General features: G+C 37.0%; 1 protein-coding gene across 3 annotated transcripts; it reads right to left on the bottom strand.

Moving 5' to 3' along the window:
• Nucleotides 1-259: 259 nt before the first annotated feature.
• On the bottom strand, nucleotides 260-10,872 carry LOC109176865. 3 transcript variants are annotated; one of them, XM_019326262.1, is made up of 3 exons: nucleotides 10,644-10,872; nucleotides 8,985-9,148; nucleotides 260-421 (listed from the first exon to the last, which is right to left on the bottom strand). In XM_019326262.1, exons 1-3 carry the CDS (start codon nucleotides 10,795-10,797, stop codon nucleotides 362-364), a joined length of 378 nt encoding a protein of 125 aa, XP_019181807.1. In that variant the 5' UTR covers nucleotides 10,798-10,872; the 3' UTR covers nucleotides 260-361. The 3 variants fall into 3 exon arrangements, with proteins under 3 accessions (XP_019181807.1, XP_019181806.1, XP_019181804.1); XM_019326261.1 differs by lacking the exon at nucleotides 260-421 and adding an exon at nucleotides 8,343-8,864 and having other exon boundaries at nucleotides 10,644-10,866; XM_019326259.1 differs by lacking the exon at nucleotides 260-421 and adding an exon at nucleotides 8,343-8,876 and having other exon boundaries at nucleotides 10,644-10,859.
• Nucleotides 10,873-11,110: the final 238 nt, after the last annotated feature.

Genomic DNA, 11,110 nt, shown 5'->3' with positions numbered 1-11,110 from the left:
CAATTGTTCACAAAAATTTTTAGTGGAGTGAAAATGTCTGTTTTCGAATTTCTTAATACCGGATTTATAAAATGAAATTTTGGGTTGTTACATGCATATTCAAAGTAATGTAAAAACCATGCAATCTTACAACTTAAACAAAATACACAAATTTAAAATTCTAAATATAAAACATAACAAAAATATTGAAATGACCATGGACAAATGCTTGTAAAATGTCAACCATCAATCATATGAACAATGTTTATTGCCCAAAGGCATAAATGGTCAGACTCTTAACAGGAAACCATTTTATTAATAATTCCAATCCAGCGTCTCAACGTTCACAGCTCTTAATAGATCCACCATCATTTGCATCACATTACTTGTTTCGCTCCAAATTTCCAATAGGACGTTCAATCACCTCTCCATCCAGAAAGTCCTAAAAGCCAGGAAAAGTCAAATAAATAAATAAAGTTACACAAAAAGGAAAAAATGTTAGTGAAAAATAAGTAATCACAAATGTAAACAATACTGCACCTCATCAAAGCAATCATAATCTTCTTTGTATTAAAAAAAATAGTTAAATGAGGCTCAATGGGATTCTAATATATTATTTACCGTACACTAATCTATACTAATATGAATATTAATTAATTAGTAAAAAAATAATAAAGCTAGATTGGTAACAAAATTTTATATGAAAATTAACTAATATCTAATGAATTAGAAAAAGAATTTAGTTGGAATTTTCCATTTTCCTGTTTTAAATACATATTAATATATTACAAAATTTTATATAAAAAATTCCAACTCAGGTTTAATATGTTAGTTAATTTTCATATAAACTTTTAGTCCATACATACTATTAATTTTGTAATATAAATGGGATTCTAATATATTACTTATCGTTCATAAAACTTGTTGTAATAGTCATTTGTTGTACTAATCCATTAGATATTAGTTAATTTGTCTCAAATCATATTTTTTTTTTTCCGTCATAAATAATTAATCTATAATTGTAATAATAAATTTGCCGATTAAATTTGTAGTTAAATATGAATACGACTGATTTTTTTTTAAAGATAAAATAAAAACAAATAAGTACTCAATCTATTTAATGGTTATCATAATTACTGCATATGCAATTTTTAAATATAATGAAAGAAAACTATATATTTTTTTCTTTTTATTTATTTGACAAATCCATCATTTTAACATTTTGACAAGAGACAAAATGCCAAAAAAATCATTTGGTTCTTCAGCAATTTGGAACAACGGTTTGTTCCAAACCGCTGAAAATTGAAATGCTATATTTTGCAGCATTTCAATTTGACATTTTGCGAAAGAATAAACTTTTCCCAAAACAACCTCGAATTATATTTTTTTTTTAAAAAAAAAGTTCCTTAAATGAAGGACTCTTTTAGGCTATCCATGCTTGCCCAGCACTGATGGGCAAGCAAATCGATTCATAAGTCATTGAGGGTGCAATGCTCCTCTTATATAGAGGAGCTCTTTGAGCTCATCTTCATTTAGTAATGATATTGGATCAAAGTTGATTCCACATCAATTATGTCTTTATATATATATATATATATATATATATTATTTTGCTTTGTATTATTATTGCTATTGTTATTATTATTATTATTATTTTTGAAAGCTGTTATTATTATTATTAGTATTATTATAAATTTTATTTTATTATTTCATAATAACAACAACAACAACAACAACAACAACAACAACAACAACAACAACAATAATAATAATAATAATAATAATAATAATATTATTATTATTATTATTATTATTATTATTATTATTATTATTATTATTATTATTATTATTATTATTATTATACATTTAACTACTAATAGTAAAAAAATAATTTAACAAACATCTTTTTACAAATCGCTAATGCAATCCGCTGGTCAAACCTGCTAACACAATCTGCTATCTGTTAACCGCTAACCAGTAGCCGCTGATTACCAAACAAAGCTGAAATGTATAAATAGGGAAATGAATCCATATTTACACAAATAAATTAAGTAATTCATATTTAGGCAAATTAATTGAAAAATGAATCTTCGAAAATTACTATTATTCAAAATCAATATTCTACATGTGCAGAACTCAAATTATTATTATTATTATTATTATTATTATTATTATTATTATTATTATTATTATTATTATTGTTATTATTGGTGTAAAATCAATATTCGAATTATTATTATTTGTGTAAATAATAATTAATAAATTATTATTTCATTATAAAATTACACATAATTTCCAATGAATTTTTTCATTTATTACGCAGAATTTGTTTCCATTATTCTCACAATTATAATGGTTTAATTATTCTTAGAATTTGGTAACCAAGTTTTTTTTTTTTTTTGAAATACTCATGATTCTTTACAAGACAGTATCTGTTCTATTCTTTCTCAAACATTTTCAGCACCTCTGATCATCCATTTCGATGGGTAGCACACAGGGACGGAGTCATAAATTCGGTTGAGAGGGGGGGGGGGGGGGGCGAAAAAGTAAGGACGGATTCAGAATATTTTTCCAGTAAAGACGAAACATTAAAACGATATAGATAATTTTGAAAAAAATAAATAAATTACCTATGAAATATAGTTGTAAATATTGTTGGATACGGCCGAAAAATAAAACACATCGAAACTTTATAAAAAATATTTATAACAAAATATGAAACATAATTAATTTGATAAAATAATTTTAATAGAAAACACATTATAAAAAGCTATTAAAAACGTACATAATTAATTTGATAAAATAATTTGAATAGAAAACACATAATAAAAAGCTATTAAAAACGTGATTGTGACTGTGTTGAAGCTATATAGGAAAGTAATGGAGAGCAGTACACCGGCATTTCTCAGAAGCAGGAATGAAGGTGACAAAGAGAAGAGAGGGCAACAATGTAATTACACTTCAATTGTTAGTTATAACTGCTTTTCCCCTTTCCCTCTTGTATATTAGCTTAGAGCTCTTCATCTGCAATTGATTATGTTACATTCTATGTTACATCAATGAAACACCATCTTCATCCTTTCGATTAGCTCTCTGCTTCCAAGTCTATTATGGTATCAGAGCAGGGACGCTACACCTACGTCGCCGCCGTAGTCGGCGGATCAAGCAACGGCAACCAGGAGACGAATCCACATTCTGGACCTTTGGCTCATGCGACTCCATAAACGATTCCGCAAGGGAATCAGATGAATCAGCAACGGAGTTTCAGTGCGGGGGAACTAGACAATCCTCTGCTTCTTAGTGTTAATGACAGTCCGACTGCTGTGCTGGTCAGTCCACCACTTCTAGGAAGTTCCAACTATGGAACTTGGTGTATCAGCATGTAGATTGCTTTGGAAGTTAAGAACAAATGGTGCTTGGTTGATGGCAGCATCACACCGCTTGGCAGAGATCATCCTTAGTATTTGATGTGGAGAAGGGCAATCTGATGATTTGTTCCTGGTTATTCAAGGTTGTTCATCCTTCGATCGCTCAGAGCATTATGCATCTCGACGAAGGGAGAGAAATCCGTGAGGAACTGAGGAGGAGGTTCTCTCACGTTGATGCACATCGCATATCTATTTTACAGAATGAGATCTACAATGTGAAGCAAGGTCTCATGTCTGTGAGTGATTACTACACCAAAAGCAGAACCCTATGGGAGGGGATGAACACATTGAGGCCACTTCCCATTTGCAAATGCAATCCGAGATGTGCTTGTAATCTAGTTGATCATATTCGAAAAGAGAGAGATGTTGGCCAGGTAATTCGCTTTTTGCAAGGGTTGAATAATGACTATGGTAGTCTGAAGTCTAATATACTTATACTAGACCCCTTACCTGAGGTATATGCAGTCTATGTTATGGCAGAAAAACTGGAAAGACAAATTAGCTTGAATAATTTGAATCTAGGACATTTGGATCTTAATATCTCTAGTGCAGTACAAAGCAGCCAAGGTTCTACAAGTGGAGAGGCTGATGCAGCAACTCTGAATGCCTATAATGGCAGGAGGAACAATGCTGCGAAACCTAAGTGCACATATTGTGGGATGATAGGTCACACTATGGATAAATGTTATAAAAAACATGGTTATCCTCAGGAATGGGTGCCCGGCTTCAAATCCAAAGGGAAACAGGTTAATGCAGTGGTGAATAATGATGTTGGAGATCTAGGTATCACAACAGATCAATTGCAAAAGATAATTTCTATTATCAAAACTCAGAAGGCAGCTCCAACTTCTGACACAAGTGCAACTGTTTCCTTGGGAACAAACTTTGATGAAATACAGACCAATAATGCAGGCAAGTATTCTTTTTCCCATATTAACTCTCTTGATTTATGCACATCCACTTGGATTATAGACTCAGGAGCTACAAACCACATTGTATGCTCTCTTGATCTTCTTGACAACTATCAAAAAGCCGTTGGAGCTGTTGTGAATTTACCTACTGCCCAATGTATTAATGTTGAGCACATAGGAGATGTCAAGTTAAATGGTGACATATGGCTAAGGGAAGCTTTGCATATTCCCACATTCAAATTCAATATTATGTCAGTGAGTAAATTAATCCAAGATACATCTTACAAGCTCACATTTATGGATGGACGGTGTTTGGTTCAGAGGAATGGTTTGATGGCTGGTTTAGCTAAGCAGGAAGGGGGGCTGTATGTGTTAGAAGACACCAGACTTGCTAGAAAAAAGTCTTGTTATGCAATGTAATGATGCAAAAATTTGGCATCAAAGACTGGGCCATTTCCCCATTAATAAACTTTATTTGTTTTCTGAAATTGATGCTTCTAATACAAAAGATTTGATTTGTGATGTATGCCACTTAGCTAAACATAAGAGGTCTCATTTCCCTTTGAGTACTAGCACTTCAAAAGCATGCTTTCATCTTATACATGTTGATATTTGGGGCCCCTTCCCAATTTGTTCCCTAGATGGACAACGATATTTCCTCACAATTGTTGATGATTATTCAAGATATACATGGCTACACTTGATTAAAACAAAGTCTGAAGCAAGGAAGTTTATTCGTCACTTTCATGCATATGCTTATACACAGTTTGGTGTTATGATTAAGGTGATTCGCAGTAACAACGGACATGAGTTTAACATGGAAGAAATCTTCTCAGAAAAAGGTATCGTTCATCAAAGGTCGTGCGTTAATACGCCCCAACAAAATGCCATAGTGGAACGAAAGCATCAACATATATTAAATGTGGCAAGATCCATCTGCTTTCAAGCGAAGCTCCCTCTCCAATTCTGGGGGCTTTGTGTCATGCATGCAACTTACCTTATAAATAGGTTTCCATCTCCGGTGATATAAGGAGACAGTCCATATCAAAGGCTATACAAGAAGATGCCAAACATTGAACAGCTCAAGGTGTTTGGTTGTTTGTGTTTTGCTGCCACCTTATCCACAAACAAACACAAGATGGCCCCAAGGGGAAGGAAATGCATATTTGTAGGAATTCCAGCAGGCACCAAAGGTTACTTATTGTATGATTTGGGAGATGGCTCTACATTTACCTCCAGAGATATCATATTCTATGAGAGACAATTTCCAATGTCTGATCATAACAACTTGCAGCATACGGAGGGATCACAACCATCTTTGCCTCTGATTCCAACTTCCACGAATCTGGAATTTGAACTTGAGCATCAGCATACTGCCGAACAATCATCCAATCCCAACCTTGACATTCAACCAAGTCTTGGTTCACAGACACCAAGTTCTGAAAATCAGAATTGTTACAATCAACCTAGCAATGAGTCAAGTCAGTCACAAAATTTGGCCACTGACAGAGTATCCCCCAAGCTAAGACGGCCTATCAGAACTCAACATGCTCCCACGAGGCTTCAAGATTACTATTGCGATGCTATTATGGAAAAGAACTCCTCTCCCCATCACCTATCTAAAGTTATTTCGTATGAAAGCCTTACCATGCCTCACATGATGTTCTCCATGGCGCTTACTTCTATTAATGAGCCTAGAACACACAATCAAGCTGTGCAGTATGACTGTTGGAAGGAGGCAATGGCAGCTGAGATCAAAGCTTTGCAAGAAAATAACACTTGGGAGATTGTTGACTTACCACCCGGGAAAACTCCCATCGGTTGTAAGTGGGTATACAAAGTGAAACTTAAAGCGGATGGCTCCATAGAACGGTGCAAGGCAAGGTTGGTTGCAAAGGGTTTCACCCAACAGTTGGGGATTGATTACATTGAAACTTTTTCCCCGGTCGCACGGCTCACCACTATATGCACTTTTCTGGCAGTAGCTGCTTCACGCGGCTGGGATATTCACCAACTAGACATAAACAATGCTTTTTTGCATGGAAGTCTAGATGAAGAAGTCTATATGGTCCTCCCACCTGGATTTCAGAATGGTAAACCAGGATAAGCTTTCAGACTCCTTCGCTCTCTTTACGGCTTAAAGCAAGCTAGTCGGCAATGGAACTTCCGGTTAACCAGTGCTTTACTTAGTAGAGGCTTTCATCAGTCAAAATCGGATCCCTCCTTATTTGTTAAAGGCCAAGGTATGCAATTTATTGCCACATTAATATATGTTGATGACATCCTTGTCTCAAGTCCTAGTCAGGTTTTGATCCATGACCTAAAAGACTTCCTTGACACCACATTTAAAATCAAGGATCTAGGCAACTTGAGATACTTTTTAGGAATCGAAGCTCACAGAAATGATGAGGGGTTGAACTTGTGTCAAAGAAAGTATTCCATAGACATACTTACTGAAACTGGTTTTTTGTCTTGCAAGCCGATAAACACACCAATGGCACCAGGCCACCAATTACAGAAAGAAGGGGGGGTACTCTGTTGCAAGACATTAATGGCTATAGATGTCTTGTTCGACGTCTCTTGTACCTCACAGCCACGAGGCCAGACATCACCTTTGCAGTACAGCAGCTTAGCCAAATTGTGGATAGGCCTACCAATGATCATTTGACTGCAGCACACCGGATTCTAAGATATATAAAGAAAGCTCCTGGCCAAGGAGTCTCTTATCCCAGAAATGGTGAAATGCAGCTCAACGTATTCTCTGACTCCGATTGGGCTTCCTGCCCAGAAACTCGAAAATCTGTAACCGAATTTTGTATATTCCTTGGAAAGGCTCCTATTTCATGGAGAACGAAGAAGCAAGCCACGGTTTCCCGTTCGTCCTCTGAGGCGGAATTAGGGCTCTTGCTGCCACTGTTTGCGAAGTACAATGGATTAAAAATTTGCTCCATGATCTATAGGTTCAGTTATCCAGGCCTGCTACTGTATTTTGTGACAATAAATCCGCTATTGCTATTGGAGAGAACTATGTGTTTCATGAGCGAACGAAACACATAGAAATATTGTCATATCGTTCGTGAAAAAGTAAGCCAAGGCCTGGTTAAACTCCTCTCTGTCTCCTCATCCAACCAAGTTGCTGATGGTTTTACCAAGGCTCTTCCTATCTCTCCTTTTCAGATGTTTGTCTCTAAGCTGGGCAATCAGAACCTTCACACTCCAGCTTACCAGGGGGTAATGGAGAGCAGTACACCGACATTTCTCAGAAGCAGGAATGAAGGTGACAAAGAGAAGAGAGGGCAACAATGTAATTACACTTCAATTGTTAGTTATAACCGCTTTTCCCCACTTCCCTCTTGTATATTAGCTTAGAGCTCTTCATCTGCAATTGATTCTGTTACATTCTCTGTTACATCAATGAAACACCATCTTCATCCTTTCGATTAGCTCTCTGCTTCCAAGTCTATTAGAAAGAGTTAAAAAAAAACTGTAAAACTATGTTAATGCCAAAGGATTCAAACCCTCAACGTTCACTATTATCAAACATGTGCTCTACCAACTAATCTAACTCATTCCTTGTTACCATTTAATAGTTTTTTTTGTACTAATACTAAAACATGTACTATATACATATATACATATAAAGATTATATATGGGGTGGGGGTGGGGTGAGAAGGGGCAACTGCCCCCTGCTCCCCCCCCCCCCCCCACCCCCTTGGTTCCGTCCCTGCCAGCACAATAAGTAGCGTTAGTAACAACGACACTTCTGCCGATCCAATAGCTAGCAATTGGCATGGCTGAAATGACTGGTTGTGGCAAAGAGTAAGATGCCGATTGTTTGAGCTCAACAATGCATCTAGTGAGCTCTAAGGCATACTTGATCGAATCATTAAATGGGTTTTCCTTATAAGAGGTTGTTGTTGGATTGGTGGTTTGGGTGATGATTGTCAACTGCTTTGTCAATCCAAGCCTAATTGAGAAATAATGTTGAGTTTACCATAACTAATGGAGAAAGCTATAAGCATTAGCACCAACTTTGCCTCCCATGAATACGTTGATAGTGTGCTCAATAAACATATTATGATAAGTGTCCATCAATGGTGCTTAACCACTTAGACGCTATCTAAAAAATGAAATAATTCAAAATAAAAGGGAATAGTACGACGGAGCTAACCACCGTTCCTATTAAATACTGGTGGCCGAATGTGGACACGGAAATTACGCCGGTCGTTGGACGCCGCTTTAAAACACTAGCCGAAGGCGTTCATTTCTATATCACCTATGCCCGGACATGTGGCTTTAAAACTGCGTGTCCTGCTAAAGAGTGTCGTCTTGATGGCCAGATGTCGTGGCTGGTGCCTCAGCTGGTTCGGAGTTGGGGTGGGGTGTGTCCTCCGTCGGCTCCGGTATTAACCCCCTCAACAAATTCACCACGCTGGCGATCCTATGGAAATTCGGGTCCATGCGAGCTTGGCTGGGGTTTTTGCGTACTAACTCTGCAATCCGTGTGGCTATTGAAAAAAGTTCCCTAGTCATGGACGCGAATTCCTGCTCAAACCCCTACGGCAAAACGGATCCCAAACAATCAAGAATATAGGAAAGCAAATTAAATATGCCTCAAACACGGATAGAAACGGGGTAGAGGAAGCACAGGTGGAGTAGGCGTACCGTGTTGGGACTTGGAGGGGGCACGTGGTGAACCGTGGGTGGACCGGTGCCATCCTCGTAGCCTGGATCAACTTCTTGGATGGGTGGATGTCGGGCGCGCGTAGCTGATGCACGAGGCAGTATACATCGGTTGCTTAAATTCACCGGTTGTTGATCATCACGACCTGGAGCAACACAAAGACATGCCCCACTAGATTAGTGCAAATGAAACTTGAAACAAAGCATATAATTTCAGGCCATGGTGACGTCAAAGTTCAAAGCATGAAACTGACGTGTTTTCAAGTAGTATCAAACTGAAGCAAAAAATGTAACAGCCAAGTGGGAACCAGTAGTTACATGATTACATACACTGATACTTAGAAAGGTTATGTGTAAATATATTAGGCAACCCAAACAATTCATCTAGGTAAAGAATAAACTCTCAATAATCTTCAAAGCTTGCATGATTACATATACTAATAGTGTAGGAAGCGAGAAATGTCGAAATAGCAAAACTAAATAAAACCATATAACACAAGCCAAGACCACCTTGATTTCTTAATTCAGCAATTTTTCCCCATTCTACTCCTTAGCTTCACTAGAAGAATCTTACTGAAGCAAAATTATAATAATCCATTGAAAGCGTTTGCTAGAAGTGAAGAGAAATCTAAGAGGCCATCTGGCTTTCATGACAGAGCCAAAAGGGGCCAGGCCACTGATTGCACTCTAAGAATGCGCAAAGAGTATAAATTCTTCATTCTTGATTAAATGGATTATCTTTGTTTTAATCCATTCTAGCAAGTGGAGACTCTACTTACACCTACTTTGAACAGATTAGCAGAGAAACGATGAGTGAACGAATGAAGCTTTTACAAGATGATGTGCCAGGCTGCAATGCGGTGCAAAAAAATAGTGAATGGCTGGTGTTTTGAGTCAAAGGAAAATCTGCAGAATTCTGAAAGTTCAGCTTGTTTTCATAATAAACTGATTTTATCAACTCTAATTGAAACCAAAACAAAATGTTAAAATGTAAAAAAGTTAACCTAAGGGCCAACAAAATGCTATTTTAATATTTAAATTGTATGCAAATTGACAAAATGGTCTAACAAAGAGAGCACTAATATAAGTATATATCTATAACAAAGATGTTACTGCAGTTTGGATTAATATCACAGTGCAAGGGCCACCATTATATTACTCATCTTCCTAAACTGTAGGTTTGGAGTAATATTCAACTTTACTAAATTATTCATTACATAAAAAAAATTGATAAATGACTGAAATACTATATTATATATTATGTAGTTCAGCTCCATAATAAAAACCAGCCATCTTCATTGATTAATACTGAACTCTACCCATAAACTCCTAATAACTGTTTCAAGTTTGGACTTATCTGCTTCATTTGTGCTTTCTAGAGAGTAAACTACAGAAGAAGTTTATCAACAAACCAAAAACAGATTACCCCCACCTATAATTGGGGATTTTTAAATGCTACATGGTTGCCTATTTGTCTAGTGCAATATGCATGCCAGCAGACCCCAATCAAGCTACGAATGCACAACAAGCAAACTGCCAAAAGCCCAATTCGAGCATCCATGTGCTCCAGGAAAACAACCCAAATTACCAATTTCAAAATCGCACGGAATATGACTAAAAACCATGCGAACCAGCACTAACCTCGCAAACCCCACCGGTGCGCCGTCCGTCGCCGTGCAGAACGACCGTGATGCCTCCGCAACACTGTACGAAGCAGCCGAGGGCGGCGTCGCCGGCGAGAATGACTGCCCGGACCGACCCCTCCACGAACGGCGACTGCCACTGACCGAGCCATTGATTACCACACAAACCTCCGGGAGAACGTAAAAAGGGGGAAAAGAAAACAAAAAGCCCACTCCTACACACGGCCAACTTATTGCCCTGATGAGATTACAAAAACGCCCTTACAAAATGCACCACTCAAAAATGCTGAATGGAACGCGGTGCACTTGGTCCTGGTGCACATTAATTCATAGCCCATGATCATCCCAAATGAACGGTCAGTATGAGTGTACAAATGCACATGATAATTGAAGTTTATACCTAAACATATAATAGTAAAATAAGTACGTAGTTATTTATAAAATTTTACTTTGCCTATTCTCTTA

This window comes from Ipomoea nil, unplaced genomic scaffold, assembly GCF_001879475.1.
Source record: "Ipomoea nil cultivar Tokyo-kokei standard unplaced genomic scaffold, Asagao_1.1 scaffold0761, whole genome shotgun sequence".
Classification (NCBI taxonomy): domain Eukaryota; kingdom Viridiplantae; phylum Streptophyta; class Magnoliopsida; order Solanales; family Convolvulaceae; genus Ipomoea; species Ipomoea nil.
The sequence above is the reverse complement of the archived record's forward strand: the minus strand, read 5'-3'. Positions and strand labels throughout refer to the sequence as shown.

What these genes read in the sequence shown, in the direction of transcription:
- LOC109176865 (XM_019326259.1), bottom strand. Translation starts at nt 10,797, where the DNA reads ATGGCTCGGTCAGTGGCAGTCGCCGTTCGTGGAGGGGTCGGTCCGGGC. An exon ending in GCACCGGTGGGGTTTGCGAG is followed by an intron (nt 9,149 to 10,643) that starts GTTAGTGCTGGT and finishes GTGTTGCTCCAG; the next exon opens with GTCGTGATGATCAACAACCG. An exon ending in CCCCTCCAAGTCCCAACACG is followed by an intron (nt 8,877 to 8,984) that starts GTACGCCTACTC and finishes GTTTTGCCGTAG; the next exon opens with GGGTTTGAGCAGGAATTCGC.